This window comes from Prunus persica, chromosome G2 (genome assembly GCF_000346465.2).
Source record: "Prunus persica cultivar Lovell chromosome G2, Prunus_persica_NCBIv2, whole genome shotgun sequence".
NCBI lineage: Eukaryota > Viridiplantae > Streptophyta > Magnoliopsida > Rosales > Rosaceae > Prunus > Prunus persica.
Genome location: NC_034010.1, coordinates 17,710,691 through 17,727,006, shown reverse-complemented (window position 1 = coordinate 17,727,006; position 16,316 = coordinate 17,710,691). Strand labels below are relative to the sequence as shown.

Here is a 16,316-nt window from a genome sequence, read left to right as displayed (position 1 = left end):
GCAACTTGTATCTTCTTATGAATTTCCTTCTATAGTCAATTCTTGGAATTCGCTCGTAAATTGAATCCTTTCCAAATTGGTAGGCGATTTGGGGATTTGGACTTGAGAGTGGTAGAGTACAATGGATGAGGTTATGACTTCCTTCGATAAAGTTCTTCTTCTAACTGAAGAAGAGACCGAGAATGTTAGTGAAAGAGTGTGAACAATTCTAGGGCCCCTTTTGGTTTGTGAAAAGAATTTGATGAGAAATCATTTTCTGTGTCATTTTTCAAGTAAATGGGAAATTGAAGATTCATTTCCCAAGTGACCAAGAAATACTAATTTAGTTCCTTTCTCATGTTTGGGTTGTGTAGGAATGGAAAACAAACGTTAGGCCCTCTCGTTTGGAATTTCTTTTTCAGCAAAAAATTGCTTCACCGAAAAGTTAAGCAGTTTAAAGTGTTTTGTAAAACAAAACATCCAAATTATTTTTAAAGCAATGGCTTCCTAACAGCAGCTTATAAAAGAAGCCTCTAAGATCCTTTCGAAAGCTACTTTCACAAGAAGCGGAGAAGAGCCTTTAATAAATTTTTTCAATTCCTGTAATACCATCATTAATGTTTTTAAATGACATTGTCTACCTTTTCCTTGTAGTCCTTGAACAATATCTTCCACCACCACGTCCGTCTCCACCTCCTCCACCACCACCACTACTACCAACTCCACCTCCACCTCCACTACCACCACCTTCACCTCAACCAACACCACCTTCACCTCTATCATCACCACCGCCAACACCACCATTGTCACAGCCTCCATTTTCATCACCTTATTAGCACATGCCACTTTGAATATCATGCCCAATTTAGTCATTATCCACAACTACAATAGTTTTATATTAAAATTTACCAAATAGATTGACACTGCTTTTTATACTCACATCACTTTAAAAAATATTATTTACCAAATGTGAAATTGCTTTACTTTATAATTGATTGTTTTCAAAGCATGGCAGAAGAAACTTTTTTAAAAAGTGACAACAATCTCAAACTGGCCTTTAGTCCCAACTTATATCCAATTAAATAACAACTGTAGCACCACTTCTTTTTCTTTTCGGTGAATCCTAACTGTACTTCTTGTTGTGCATCCTTTCTATCTCTTCCAATTTATCTCTTCATTATTTATGTCTTCTTCACCTTTTCCTCTTTTTGTCTTCTTCCAAACTGAAAATCGACTAAACCGAATAGGAACCATTTAGGGTCCCGTTGATTCGACTCTTTTAAACATTTTGTATGGAAATCGAACCAAATTGGACCCTATGTAAGTTTTAGTTTTTGAACCAAATTAAACCGAACCGAACCATATCCACCCTAAAAAATAAGGAGAAAAAAATTTTAAAAAGAAAGAAGGGTGAAACCAAGGACAAGAAAACAAAGAAGAGACAGAGGGAACCTAAGAGCATTTTGCTCAACAGCTCGTGTACCTCTCGCCCCATCTCTCCCTCCCCCAAACCCTAGCTCTCTCTCTCTCTCTCTCTCTCTCTCTCTCTCCAATCTTCGATCTCTCTCCGCTCCGATCCTCAGGACCTCAAAAGCACCTCCCTTTATACCCCTTTCAAAAATCTAGGGTTTTATTCAAACTCTCCAACACACCATGGATGTCCAGCACAGAGCTTGACACTCTCCTCTCTCGCTCCAAATCCAAGAGCCAAAATTTACCCAAAAGGGTTCGAAATTAGACCATGTATAGGGAACGTGGAGGGGGTGGGTCGTCGAAAACGGAGATTGTTGGTGGGCCGCTCGACCGCAAGCGCATCAATGATGCACTGGACAAGCACCTAGAGAAGTCCTCCCCATCCACATCGAGAGCTTTGGCTAATAGTAAAGATAAAGAGAGGCTCTCTGTGCCCTCCACTTCCACTGGTAAATCTCAGCTCGATCATCGTGCTGCCGCTGCCGCTGCGGCCTCGCTCACCAAGAACAAATGCTCTGATGGTTGGTGTCATTTTATTTTGCTCTCTCATTGTTTTGGTTTTATTATTATTGAATTTGTTGTTTATGAATAATTGGTAACTCATTTTCTTGTTATTTATGTCAGAGAAACTTTGTTATATGATCTGGGTTCGCTTCATGTATGCTGTTTTTGTTTTTCAATTGCAAAGCCCTTTTTTTTTTAGGACTAAGATATTGGTAAAGTTCAAAGTTCTCACTTTTGCTTATTTTTGTTGAGATTCTTAGCAGTTCTAAGTCTAACAATTTCCAATTTTAATTTTTTCCCAAATCCAGTCTTTCACACTTGTGGAATGAATAACTCATAAGCACTGACGTTGTAGAAAAAGACACAAAAATCTATCTTGAAGACTTGGATTAGAAAATGCACTCTCATTCATACATGGTTTGCTTTCAATGCAGAGGAATCTGAAACAGACAGTGAAGAATCAGACGTCAGTGGTTCTGATGGAGATGACACATCTTGGATTTCATGGTTCTGCAATTTGCGAGGAAATGAATTTTTTTGTGAAGTTGATGATGAATACATCCAGGATGATTTTAATCTCTGTGGTTTGAGCAGTCAAGTTCCATATTATGATTACGCACTTGATCTGATTTTGGATGTTGAATCTTCACATGGTAAGAATTTTTCTATGCTAATGGGGTTTTTAGTTTGTGAATCTTAAGGTGACGTATATATATTTTTTATTCGAACCATTTTTTTCTTTACATAACTGTTGAAATAAAATTTATGACAATTGAATGCTGAGGCCACTGTCTTTTAGAAAGTTTCTTTGGGTTGAAAAACTTTTAGTTTTTTACGGAACGTAACCTATGCTCCATGCACAAGCATTACTTGGCACTTCTTAAAATGGTTAGTTTTAGTTTATCTTTTAATTTCTCAAACAGTATTTATAAGAAACAAAGAATACAATTGTGTGTAACCGAAGAAGAAAAAAAAGAATGCAGTTGTGTGGTTGAAATATAGAAATTGATTTTGAGACAAGCCACAGGTAATATGTTAAATGAGGAGGGGGTTTGTGTTTGTAATTTAGTTGGTTGGAGAGGTTCTTGTATGCAAGAGGGTTTTACTTATGTTCCATGTAAAAGAAATTGGTACAGTTATACTGGTGAGTTGAGTATGAGTACAATAGTCTAGGAGAGTATGGATTGATATTAAACTCATGAACATAGTTGTGAGTATGCTGAACGTAAGAACTGCAGAATGTGTGCTGGCACATTCGGTGAAATATAACCTAAATCAGTTATGAAATTGAAATATTAAAATTTAGATTAAATGGTATCACACCGTTATTTTCTTGATTTGGTTTTGCATTTAGCACTCAAAGTGAGAAATAAAGTTTCTTAGATTAGCTTTTAGTGTGGTTGTTAGAACTAAAAAAAGTCTTTAGTTCTTTGTTATTGTTACTATTTATTTTCAATTTGAGTGGGATATTGCATACTTCATATTTCGACAAAATTTAATGATTGTTTAAGAAAACTACATATATTGTTATTAGTATGAAATATGAATTCTTAATTCCAATTACATTATCTAAAGTTTTGAGAACTTAAAAGAAGGTTAGATTTATTGCCCGTGGTGATAAGAAACATTTATGTCATTTTTCACTACACATTCCAAGGTTAAAGACAATTTTATTAAAATAGTGGTATTGATTATGATGAAATAAATATATCAGAGAGCCAGTTCTCTGCCCTGAGTGTGCTTTGTTGGTCTTTTATCATTGAGGCACATAATACATTCGGATTTTGTCCAGGTGATATGTTCACTGAAGAACAGAATGAGTTGGTTGAATCAGCAGCCGAGATGCTATATGGTCTTATTCATGTTCGATACATACTGACTACCAAAGGAATGTCTGCAATGGTAAGATTCTGAGTTATTTTATCTTTGCAATTTTTCTTTTCTATTATATATTGTTTTGTTAGAATATTGACCTTAAAAGTTCTACAGTTGGAGAAGTACAAAAACTATGACTTTGGAAGATGCCCAAGAGTTTACTGCTGTGGACAACCCTGCCTTCCAGTTGGTCAATCAGACATTCCTCGTTCAAGCACTGTAAAAATATACTGCCCCAAATGCGAGGATATATATTACCCTCGATCCAAGTACCAAGGCAGTATCCTTATATGCTTGCATCTGCACTAAAGTTATTTTCATAGATTTTGCTTTTCAAACTTGGCTTTCCAATTAATTGATGAGTCCTTATTTCTTAACTCCGATGAAGTTTGACAATAGGAGCTCGTCACTTTTAGCCCTAAGTTCAAGTTCAATGTTTCAATCAGCATGATTTTTGTTCCCCTTTTAAATTCCATTTGACAGAGTCTAGGATGTTGCTCTCATGGTCTTAGAAATTTTCAGCAGTTATATTCTGGTGTTGCCGTTGGCATGAGGATTAGTGTGACTGTAGCAATCAGGACTTAAAGATTAGGCTGGGATTTTGGCGGGGCTGTGGTATGATGATGTCTTGTATGGGTATCGTTTCTCTTCAAAAAAATGAAAGATGTCTTGTATGGAACTGTGCCTAAGCTGATCAAGAATAGACCTTTCATTTGCAAGTCCAATATCAGGATCAAGGAATTCAAAAATTGATTTAATTTGATCATTGAATGGGAAATGGGGAAATTTAACCACTGGGTTTGCAGACATTTGAATATCTATCGGTGGTTATAAATGCATTACTTTTTTTGCCATATTCTAGTTTTGTTTGGCATTCTGATTTTATATTCCAATTCCTTGACATTTGAAGATATTGATGGGGCTTATTTTGGAACAACATTTCCACACCTATTCTTGATGACATATGGGCACCTTAAGCCACAAAAGGCGACGCAGAGTTACGTTCCAAGAGTTTTTGGCTTCAAGCTCCACAAGCCGTAACCACAATGCAAACGGCTACACTTGTGATGAGATCTTCTATTGACCAGCCTTGGATTTTTGTGATGCCTCATGACTCCATTGGTGAATGGATTCGCTGTAAAAAGTGAGGTAAAATGCAGTAGCTCAGAAAGTACTACGGGTGATCTACCATTGGAAATGTTTAAAGTGCAAATTGGCGTATTAGCAGGGCAAATCTGTCTTTGAATTTTAATCTTGAGATTAACAGAGCGCTTGTAAGATTATTTCATTTTCTTTATTGAGATTAATGTGCTTTTCATTTTCAGTTCCTGTTTATCATTCCTTTTACTATGATAAATCATGCTCCGATCTTTATGCCCCTTGACCACAGCTTTCCTGTTCATATATGTAATGCACTACTATCATTTGCTTGAGGGATGTAATGCCAAGGATGGTAATACTTTTGAAGTTAAATCTATTTTCCATTAGGACTCCGTAGTTGGATTGGATTTCATTTATAATCAAAGCATGTTACATTTTCACTTTGAAAATGTCAATTTCTGAAGTTGAGGTAAAAGAACAATTTGCCCTTGATTTAATGTCTGGCGTGTGCTTTACATGACATTTCTGTCTAAATTAATGGCCTTTTTCTTTTCTCCTTAATTGAAAGCAAAATTTTCATTGCAGATGCCCGACTGAAAATAATTGCCAATGGGTTCCCACCACAGGGTGGTAGCTTCCCTCTTTCCCATGGCGCCCCAGTTAGAACCCGGTTCGAACTCCAATGTAACAAAATAATAAAACTAGTAGCGATTGTCAAGGCTGTTTTAAACATGTGTATCATACGGCTAATTTGGGGCATCAGTTATCTGTGTGCTTCGACTGCGTGTTTTGGAGGATGATACATTAAGCCGAGCCTTGGCTCTTGACATTGTTTGCTAATTTCTTGTTTTGTTGGGCTTGACCCGCGGTTTAACCAACAAAGAAAAAGATAAAATTAGAGGCATCTAATTGGAAAAACATTCAAACATTCCCATAAACATCTGTGCTTGTGCTTCGCAATGGCACTTTCTTCTTATAAGGGCATTCCAAATCTAGAGATTTAGATGAGATTATAAGCTCAAATTATTTATTCAGCTTCTTGCACTTCATGTATATCAAGATTTGAATAAATAAATAAAATGAAACAAAACAAACGAATTCCAAATGACGTGTTGCATATAATAATTTCCAATTCCTTCCAAATGTAGTACATCTGGTTATATCAAATACATTCAATTTCATATTTTCTTTAGCAAATTTAGCTTTATTGTCAAATCCATTTTTTTTCTTCCCAAATACTTCCATCCAAACGGGACCCTTAGGACTTTGAGAATGGGAGATGGACATACATGGATTGTGGTAAGGATAACAAAGCAATTGAGTATTCTCTTTGATTCGACTTCATTTTCATGTTTTTTCATCTCTCAAGAATATGGGCATATGTGTGACTGTCGAAGTGAGAGCTGATGGAAACTTTTTGGTTGTTTTCCTCTCCCTGTGTTGAATCTCCATTTTCTTTTTCGGAGGTTATGCTCCAAATTATACGTTTTTCAGAGGATCTAAATGTAAAGGTTTGACCGGCAGTAATTATATATTATAGACAATGTCTTTTTATTGTCTATTATTTGATTTAGTGATAATTGTCTCCATCTAATTGCAAGAAGTTTTTGTTGTGGATGAACCGAAACCTAGTTGTGGCTGGCCATTACGGCTCTCTTGCAAGTAAAGTTTCCAGTTGCAATAGTCTTGTAATTACCCTATTTTAAAACCCCGTAATATAAATTGATGAAATTAAAATTCTATGGCGTATTTCGATAATATTCCTAAATATGTAAGAACTAAAATGTCGTTAATCTTTTAATATTTAATCGACTAATTTCCCGATAATATTTAAATACCCTAAATATGTGTGACGAAATTCATTTAAAACAGCAAAATTCTTTCAACTAAACAAATATATTAGAATAGAATAATTATATGACCAACTTTGGAACAATCTAACTTAGCGGCGATATCGAAATGGTCAAAATATTGTTGGGAATTCAGCTATTCGACTTTGGTTCTGTAGGTCTAGTGGGCTTCTAAAAGTTTAATTTAATATATGTAAAATATGATTATGGCCCCAAGCTATATAAGTAGGACGGCTCTCCAGTTCTTTTTTCATATTCTTATTAGGAGACCTTTTGAATTGCCGCTTGTAGATAAAAAGAAAACTTTCACAATCACCCCTTATTGGATGTGTAACTTCTGATATTTCATACATACTATTTTTCAACGTTTCCAAACATTGGGACGAACATTTTTCATTATCAACTCTCATGCCATGAATGAAACTTTCATGCTCGTTTTTTGAAGATAAGAATGAACCCATTCCAATATTTGAAAACGCTAAAAAATGATATATATGAAATATTATTTATCTCATTTCTATGTTTAGTTTATGCAGTAATAAGAATTAAAAGTTTGCTCAATTTTTCAATAATACCCTCGCATTAAATTGGTATCTTTAGTTTACAACAATGATAAGTTGTAAAGAAACAAATGCTTTATAAATGATTTTCCATGCTGTGAGAAAAAGTAATAAATTCCCAATAATAGTTTTACTTATAAACGTGAAAATGGTTTCTGCTTTGGGGTAAATAATTGATCAACATGACAACATCATTACTATTTTTTGGCATGCCGCCAAGTTTGATTAATTACCATCAACTTCCATCTCCAAAGTCCAATTCAACTAGATTTGGGGTGTAATTTTTGGGAGGGTGTGCTTGAAGGGTTTGAACATTATCTACTGGAAGATTTGAGTGAGGTTGCTAGACTCAAAAGTTTATTTATGTATTTTTTTTTTCTGAGCTTCGGCTCCCTTAGAACCAAAAAAAAAAAAGGTCCAATTCAAAACCTTAACAAAGAAGAAGAAGAAAAAAAATATACATATATATAGAAAGGAATGTTGCCATGCTTGAAAAATGCCCTCTATAAGATTCTGTCGGCATACTTAAACGAACTTGTGTCTTTGGATCTTTTTGACTACAACATATCCTATAACTTGTTCATCAAGAATTGGAACCATTCAATGATTTGATTATTATGTGACCCAAAGACTCTTCTTCCACACAATTTTGAAATTCATGAACCTATTAATTCACATACATATACTTTAATTTTAGTTAGATAGCACCATTATTTCGAAGTCTTGACCAAACAAATGTCTATTCATTTTGTCCATCAGCCCTAGCTGGCCGTCCATGTTTCATGTCTTGGGTCAAACCAACCAGCTCTGTTCTTCAAATTTGGGTACCTAAAAACCTTCAAAATCAATGAGTTGAACTTGTCGAATCATTTGAGTAAGACATTTTTTTGGATACAAACGATATTTTATTTTAATTTAACATAAATTACAGGGAGGTGGATTTGAACTCAGGTGCAAAGTGGAGAGTATATTCGCTGTAGCTAACTTAATTAAGCCCATATGATGGTATTGACGTCCTCATCCCCGGACCCGACCCCAAAATATATATGTTTATATTTAAATAAATAAATAAATAATTATAATATTTATGTTTAACCATAAGTTAACCTCCCTCTCCAAATTCTTCCTAATCTTTTCTGAAATTTCATATTGATGTGATTTTAAATAGTTGAGTTGAACTTTATAGTTAATTTGGATGTGTTGAATGATAATTTAATATGAAACTTAATGTTAAAATGTATGATAAATATTTTTTATGTAAAAAAAAAAAAAAAAAAGGGGGATTCGGGGCGAGTATGTGGAATAGTCCCCCGACGGAAACAGGGACGGAGATTCCTCGAAACCTATTAAACAGGGATGAGTTCAAAAACGGGGCGAGGATAAAAAGCTAAGATAGAAATGGTATTGTCATACATGACCTCTACCCGACCCGCTGCCATCCTTAATCTGCCCAATCATTGGAGTTTGCTTCAAGCACACGAACAAAGACAACAATAATCTATTTGCTTTATTGAAATGGCAAGTGTTGGAAGTGGACATATATACTTTTGTTTTGTGTTAAATGTGATATAATCAATAATATATTTCTTCTCTGATTACTTCAGCAAAATTATCAATTGGCTTGTTTGTATTATTTCCTGAAACTATGCCAGTGTTTGGGAGTTTAATGTGAATCTTATGAATAAAATATAGGGCAGTAGGCAAATGATTACCTATTTGCCTTTTGGTTTTGCACCCATATGGCACTTTATTGGCGATGAACTCTTTTGTAAAGTTGAAACTTTTTTTTTAAGCAAAAGGCTAGGTCAATCTTTTTATGATTATACATATTTTTAATCAGATTTGAGGTAGATATTTTCATAACACAAAAAAATAAGTTCAAACTAATTTTTGGTTATTTATTTTGCCTCGAATTAAATTTTGATCACTTTTATATTTTTTGTCAATGCCGTCACAGTGTTTCGTTTTGTTAATACAATTCTAATTAACTTCAAATGACAACTAAAAACTTGTTTAAACTCGTGAATATTACTCAAGGATGGTTGAAAATCATGGTTATAGCCTTGAATCTCAATTTCAAACAATAAATCAAAAAATTCAAACGTGGAGTTAAAACTGTAAAAATTATTGGAAACTTAAAACTGTGAAAATTGTTGGAGACTCGATTTCTCTATTAATAAACACGAAAGTTAATATTAAAATTAGTTTTAGAAGGCCCACGGTCTTTCAAACCCCCAACAACATTTTTTTATTATTATAAAAAAACAAACAAATTGTTGAGATCTAAACCAAAACTGCAATTGATACAAAACAAAACACACAATAACCAAAAATGCATTTTACCCAAAAAGAAAGTAGCTAAAGTATGGGCATATGGCCAAGTTGCGCATACATTTTACCTCATTTAAAATTGCATCCGTAACAAAAAGCTTCACAGATATGTTAAAGTGCCACCATATGCGTCTGTAGCTCATGTGAACATGATTTGGTTATTTCTAGATTTACTGATAAATATAAAATATCTGTGAGCTCTTTATCTGTAGGTTTAGTTGATTTCCCTTGTCATTTCATGCCAAATCATGGATAAGGGGATTATGCTTGATAGGCTTCACATTTTTCTGGGGAGGAAGTGAAATGCTTTTTTTTTTTTTTTTTTTTTGGGTTGAAAGGAGGTGAAATGTTATGAAGTAGGGAGGGAGCAAATACAATGTTACTGAGGGGTCTGATGTGAGAGCAAGGTTACTATATATGGAACCAGAAATACCTAAAGTATATAACTTGGTATTTTTTTTAAAATACAGTAACAAATTTTAACCAAAAATACCGATTGTGAAAAATTTAAGAAAATTTGATTTATGAGTGTATAAGATAGAAATACAACAATATATATAACTTATATTGAGATCAAAAAAAATCTTGAAGAGAAGTCATGTAAATTATAATATTTTAGTCAATAACATGCTATGCTTTTGTTAATATTTTGACATTAGCGCGGGTGAGGTTTGACAAACTTTGACAAATAACTTCATTACCAAATACAAATACAATACAATTTTAGACAGTTCTGATCTCTTGGACTACAAGGGTCCAAAAAATTTGTGGTCACTCACCGTTGGATGTAAATTCAATGGTTCACTCACTCTTGCACTCCTTTTAAGAAACTTTTCAGAATCATTGGATTAATATCCAACGGTGGGTGACCACAATCTCTTGAACTCTTGTGGTCCAAAAAATCGAGACTGCAATTTTAGATAGTCAAACTAATTACTATTGGTTACCTCGGTTTTGAATTATACTATACGCATACAGTACACTTTTCAAAACATACAAAAGATTCACTTGCTTATTAGGTTTGCTTTGATAAGAAGGAATGTGTTGATGTATCTCACTTATAAAAAAGAAGCATCGATGTGAAAGAGTTGATCACAAGTGACAAATTCTAAAGAAAGCAAATTCTACAAGTTGTAGAATCAATATAGTGAATGCAATTCTTCTATCATATTTTTCGTTACTTTACCTTGATAAGCATTAGATGAGTAATTATTCTTGTATCAAATATAAGGTTAATATGATAATGTATCGAATTACTAGATTATAGATACGCTTTGTCTATTATAAGTGCTACGAATTAGTCGTAGGAGTCCGTTGACCTCCTTTTGAGGATTGTAAAACCCGTTTGATCTTTTCAACAAAATACCGATTACTCTAAAAACATATATAAATTTAATATGTAAATTTAAGAAAACTTAAAAATAGAAGTTTTTTTTTCTTTTCAGATACATGTTTTTTTAAAGAAAATACGTAGGAATAAAATACGCGTATTTACTGTTTGAGGGGAAAGAATATATTACTTTCACCGAATTATTTGTCGCTTTGAGTTGTCAGATATAGTACGTGGACCTCTCTCTCTCTCTCTCTCTCTCTCTCTCAGACTGGTCTCTCTGGTTTTTCAAAATTGGAAATGGACGATTGTATAACACTCCACTCTTGGTTCAATCTTTAGCCATAAACTCAGCGTACGCATCGCTCTTCCCAACATCTCATCTTCCCCTTCCTTTCCAGTCATCCATAATAATACTCAAAAGTCCAAAAAAAAATTGAAAAAAATAAAGAGAGAAACATTCGCCTAACCCCACAATCACATCCCCACCACTCTCCTCACAATCAAACCGAAAACCAAAAAGCAAAAATCCAAATAAGAACAGAGGAAACGAAACTGCCTGTTCTTCTTCTTGTTCTTGTCGCCGTTTTTGTTGTTGCTATGATTGGTATTGTGTTCCTTATGTAATGCATCATAAGAAATCAGAAGCTCAGATCGGAAAAGAAAGCATTGGCGTCTCTTCCGATTTCAATCCAATCTCAGGCGCAGCACCACCACCGCCACCTTCTTTCTCTTCTTCAATTTCGCACCAATTCAACCACATCTCTCAGTTTCCTCACTACCCATCTCAACATTTGCCCCAAAATGACCCTCCAATCCCTCAAACCACACCTTACAAGCGACCCCTTTTGACCCAAACCCACTCCTCTCTCTCCAAATCCCCAACCCTTTACAAATTCCCACCGCCCCCGAAGAACCCACCTCTCTTTTCCCCTTCTCTTGCCGCCAAAACCGCCTTTTTTCGCCTCATCCGCCGCGTCAACCGCCTCCGCCGCCTCCTCCTATTGCTCTGTCTGCCCTTCTTTTACTTCTTGGTCTCTCACCCAAGCCACTCTTTCTTTCTTGACTTTCTCTCCGCTTTTGCTTTCTCTTCTGCATTGCTGTTCTCGCTCAATCTCGCCCTCCCTCGCCTCCCATCAATACGGCTTTTCCTAGCCAGGTCTTTCCCAATCAAGCTTAAGACCTCGTCTTCCTTGTCTAGACCGCCTTTGCCGGTGTTTTGGTCAATTGGGTCTCGCCCAAAAGCCGAGAACAGAGGAAATTCAGGGTGTTGGGTTCAGGTTTATGGCAACGGAGACGTGTATGAGGGTGAGTTTCACAAGGGACAGTGTTCAGGAAGTGGGGTGTATTACTATTACATGAGTGGGAGGTATGAGGGAGACTGGGTTGATGGGAAATATGATGGTTATGGTGTAGAGACATGGGCAAGAGGAAGCCGGTACCGCGGGCAGTATAGGCAGGGTCTTAGATATGGTTTTGGAGTGTATAGGTTTTACACTGGTGATGTTTATGCTGGGGAATGGTCTAATGGGCAGACTCATGGGTGTGGAATTCATACCTGTGAGGATGGGAGTAGATATGTTGGGGAATTCAAGTGGGGCGTCAAGCATGGCCTTGGTCACTACCATTTCAGGTAAATTTGGCAATGGAGTTTGTGGCATTGTTTATGTTTTAATTTTTGGGTTATTCTGATGATGATGATGTTATTTCCACTTATTGTCTCTGATTTTTTTAGTTCTTCTGTTACTTGGTTGTGATTTGATTGTGAAGAAGTTGTTAATCATGGATTGCGCCACTTGATGTGATAGTTGAGTTTTGTGGATTTCACTACTTTCGTTTGGTTTTACTTGGGGAATTTTGTGGATTTGTAAACCTTAAGAACGGGACAGAGTTCTTTGTGTTAATCTTTAGAGTAGAACTGGAAAAGACTGGGCGTTCATCACTGTTATACTGTAGGCACCTGAGATAATTGTTGCCAGAAATTCTGAGAAGCGTGGGAAAAAAATTAAGGATGGTTACCTTAATTTAAATAAACAGGTGTGAATGATGCTCATGGAAATTCAAGATATAAATCCACACACAAAAAAAAAGGGGGGAGTTGAATTTTAGGTATTGTACCTACTGTTGATTTGCTTAACATCGACCAAAATTAATGGCACAATGGTGGAAAATTTTACAGAGTGTAGTGCCTTATTGAATTACGACAGTTGCATCAATATATACACTTTAGTGTTGTTATTCACATGTTTTCTAACCATTTGTGTTTTGAGATAGAGCAGTTTTACTTGTTAAATAATAAAATGATATATGCAGACTTCAGTTTACTTCGCCTTTCATCTGATATTGAGATATTGGGATGGCTTGCTATACAAGTACGCACACAAATACACATCCATGCTCCTTTAATTGGCATTTTGTTTTGTGTTTAGTTTGGGCCTTATATCTATGGATACCTCTGTTGTGGCTAAATATCCACCTATATATGAATGTTCAGTACTTCTTTTTGAGAGAAATTCCGCTAATTTCTTTTATTTATTTTTATTCAGAAATGGGGATACATATGCTGGAGAATATTTTGCGGATAAAATGCATGGGTTTGGAGTCTATCGATTTGCAAATGGACATAGGTACGAGGGAGCCTGGCATGAGGGTAGAAGGCAAGGGCTTGGTATGTACACATTCAGAACTGGGGAAACTCAGGCTGGTCACTGGCAAAATGGAGTCCTTGATGTTCCAAGCACACAAAATGCAACTTATCCTGTATCTCCGGTTGCTGTTAATCATTCCAAAGTACTCAATGCGGTACAGGTACTTACTATTTACACAAATATTTGCATAAGGCACACATGTTTTCTATGGAATGCAACAGTAGCAGATGTGTTACAAATTTGTGCCCACAGTACAGCTACAAAAGAGTTTGTTGTTTTGTGGTTCCATGAGGATATGAATTTCTGGTCAAGACTTGTTTGGTTTTAGTGCTCATTCATATCACTTTGAGTCAATTTAAGGAAGTGTGCTCAAGCAAAAAACTTATAGTTAGCATGACCCTTAGAGTTCGTTTTAGTTCACAATTTCTAACCTATGCAATGTTCAATAAATGTTTGCATGTTTATTTTTAATACTTGTTAGCAACGAAGTAGCGCCATACCCAAGTACTTATGATTATCTTTGTTTCTTCAGTAGTCACGTTCTTAGGGAAGTGGGAAATGGGTTGACATTTAGTTATTACAATATGAATAGCCAATGGAATTTGTTCTTAATCTGTTTTATTATTCATGTTACAATCAGGAAGCACGAATAGTGGCAGAGAAAGCCTATGATGTCGCCAAGGTGGATGAAAGAGTGAACAGGGCTGTAACAGCAGCTAATAGGGCAGCAAATGCAGCTAGAGTAGCAGCAGTGAAAGCTGTCCAGAAACAAATGCAGCACAATAGTAGCAGTGACAGCATACCAATTCCAATTTTATGAAAACCCTGATGAGGACTCAGTGCAAGTTTGTGAGGTGTGAGAACACGAGGAAGCTTTTATGGTTTCCCTTCTGATGTAGCTTCAAGTTTTAGGTTCGCATCTTCGGCATCTTGCCTGGAGAGGATGGTGCGTATTTGAACTCATACGTGGGGAGTGTCAAAGTTTACATCTATATATATTGTTTCTTAGATTGTGTATACATATAGGGAGGGAGAAGGAGAGAGAGAGAGAGAGAAAGAAGAGGGAATGCTGGTCGGCATCCGGATGCTTTACTAATTTTCGCTTTGCAATCCTAGTGCGTCTTGTGTATAGATGAGGTAGATGTAATATGTAAGTGCTGGAGCCCAGGTAAAACCTTGACCCAGCCGCTGTTGTATGTGAATTGTTAGTAATTTTAACAAGGTGAGAAAATTTTCAGTAACCATTAACCATTCCACCCACTTGCATTCTTCTTTTTTTAATCTACGTTATTATAGCCAATCGTGAGCTTGAGCACAAAGTGAATCATAGTGAGAGTTTTATGCAAGTTCCTCGATTTTTCAGTTACAGGTATATCCTCTTGATCTCACCTTTAACAATTGAGATGACAAGTTATTGTATCAGTTTTTGTCGCTCATTTTTGTGACTACGACATGTAAACAGTGCAAATCAATTGCCCTTTCTGTATCTTGATTCAAATTGATGGGATGGTAACAAGAAGCATGGTTTTTATTTAGCAGTTTCGGGGTTGTTGAAGCATAAGTTCGTTCTAAACTAGGGTTGTTAAGAAACCTATAAACGGGTTTTTGACCAAATCAGTTCGTTGGTTTAAAGGATAAACTGCTGAAATATGCCTTGAACTCGTACCTAATTATCAATTTACCTCATGACTTTCTTTGTTACAAAATTAAGGACTCGAACTAAATTTTATCCGCAATTTCCCACCTGCAATCCAAATTCTCAACATTTCATTCAATTTTCAGTTAAATGATTAAAAATAAATTTATTTTTGGAAAAAATTAAAGGAAAAACAAAATAAAACAAAAACCTCCCTACAGCCATCACCTTTCTTCCCACCATCGCCATCACACCTCTCCTCATCACCACAGCCAGCCCCTCATCTCACCAACCCAAAACAACTCCTCCCCATCCCCCAGCTCAGTCACTCCAATCCTCGATTGAAATCACAGCAGCCAGTGACCCAGCCTCTTCCCTACCTGCAACCCACCCTACATCCAAAAAAACATAAAAGAAAACCCTATTCCTACCCACAAACCCAAACTCATTCGCGCCATTTTCCCTATGATTTTTCCCCCATGGCCTTAAAGGTCCAGACCTCTTCACCTCACAGGTTCATTGCCCCTTCACCCCAAATCTCGACCCCAAATCGCACAACTCATCAATGGATTCAAGATCTGAATAAAATGGGGCTGATGGGTTTGGTCGCAGAGAGAGAGAGAGAGAGAGAGAGAGAGAGTCGTAGAGAGAGGGGGAAGAATGGGCTTGGTCGCAGAGAGAGAGAAGAAAGGGTGGGTGGGTCCCTCCCCTCTGTTTATTAAAATGATTGTTTTTCATTTTATATGTCATACTATTTTATTTTACAGTATTTAATTATTTTTAACATATGAAATGACCAATTTGGTTTCATATTTAATGGCAAATTAGATGATAAGTTAACAATTAAGTACAAGTTCTAGGGACATATCGACAGTTTACCCTTCTTTTAAATTAAGTAATTTTGAGCTATTTGTGGGTGAAGAAAGCTGGATCCAGAGAGCTATAATTTAACAAATTTCTATTTTTACTTGATTTCTCTGTCAAAGTTCATCAAAAAATTGTCTCTGTCAAACTTAGTAGGGTTGCTGA

General features: G+C 35.9%; 2 protein-coding genes across 2 annotated transcripts; both read left to right on the top strand.

Annotated features, from left to right (window-relative positions):
* Nucleotides 1,196-5,324, top strand: LOC18784561 (putative casein kinase II subunit beta-4). The gene is made up of 5 exons (XM_007220467.2): nucleotides 1,196-1,973; nucleotides 2,391-2,609; nucleotides 3,749-3,858; nucleotides 3,946-4,111; nucleotides 4,742-5,324. The coding sequence occupies exons 1-5, from the start codon at nucleotides 1,721-1,723 to the stop codon at nucleotides 4,870-4,872; spliced, it is 879 nt and encodes a 292-aa protein (XP_007220529.1). The 5' UTR covers nucleotides 1,196-1,720; the 3' UTR covers nucleotides 4,873-5,324.
* LOC18785220 lies at nucleotides 11,217-14,905 on the top strand. Its single transcript, XM_007217879.2, has 3 exons — nucleotides 11,217-12,636; nucleotides 13,550-13,811; nucleotides 14,292-14,905. Exons 1-3 carry the CDS (start codon nucleotides 11,630-11,632, stop codon nucleotides 14,469-14,471), a joined length of 1,449 nt encoding a protein of 482 aa, XP_007217941.1. The 5' UTR covers nucleotides 11,217-11,629; the 3' UTR covers nucleotides 14,472-14,905.

Coding starts and splice junctions, on each gene's coding strand:
- LOC18784561 (XM_007220467.2), top strand. CDS start 1,721: ATGTATAGGGAACGTGGAGGGGGTGGGTCGTCGAAAACGGAGATTGTT. Junction 2,610..3,748: donor GGATGTTGAATCTTCACATG/GTAAGAATTTTT, acceptor GATTTTGTCCAG/GTGATATGTTCACTGAAGAA. Junction 4,112..4,741: donor TCGATCCAAGTACCAAGGCA/GTATCCTTATAT, acceptor TGACATTTGAAG/ATATTGATGGGGCTTATTTT.
- LOC18785220 (XM_007217879.2), top strand. CDS start 11,630: ATGCATCATAAGAAATCAGAAGCTCAGATCGGAAAAGAAAGCATTGGC. Junction 12,637..13,549: donor CTTGGTCACTACCATTTCAG/GTAAATTTGGCA, acceptor ATTTTTATTCAG/AAATGGGGATACATATGCTG. Junction 13,812..14,291: donor AAGTACTCAATGCGGTACAG/GTACTTACTATT, acceptor TGTTACAATCAG/GAAGCACGAATAGTGGCAGA.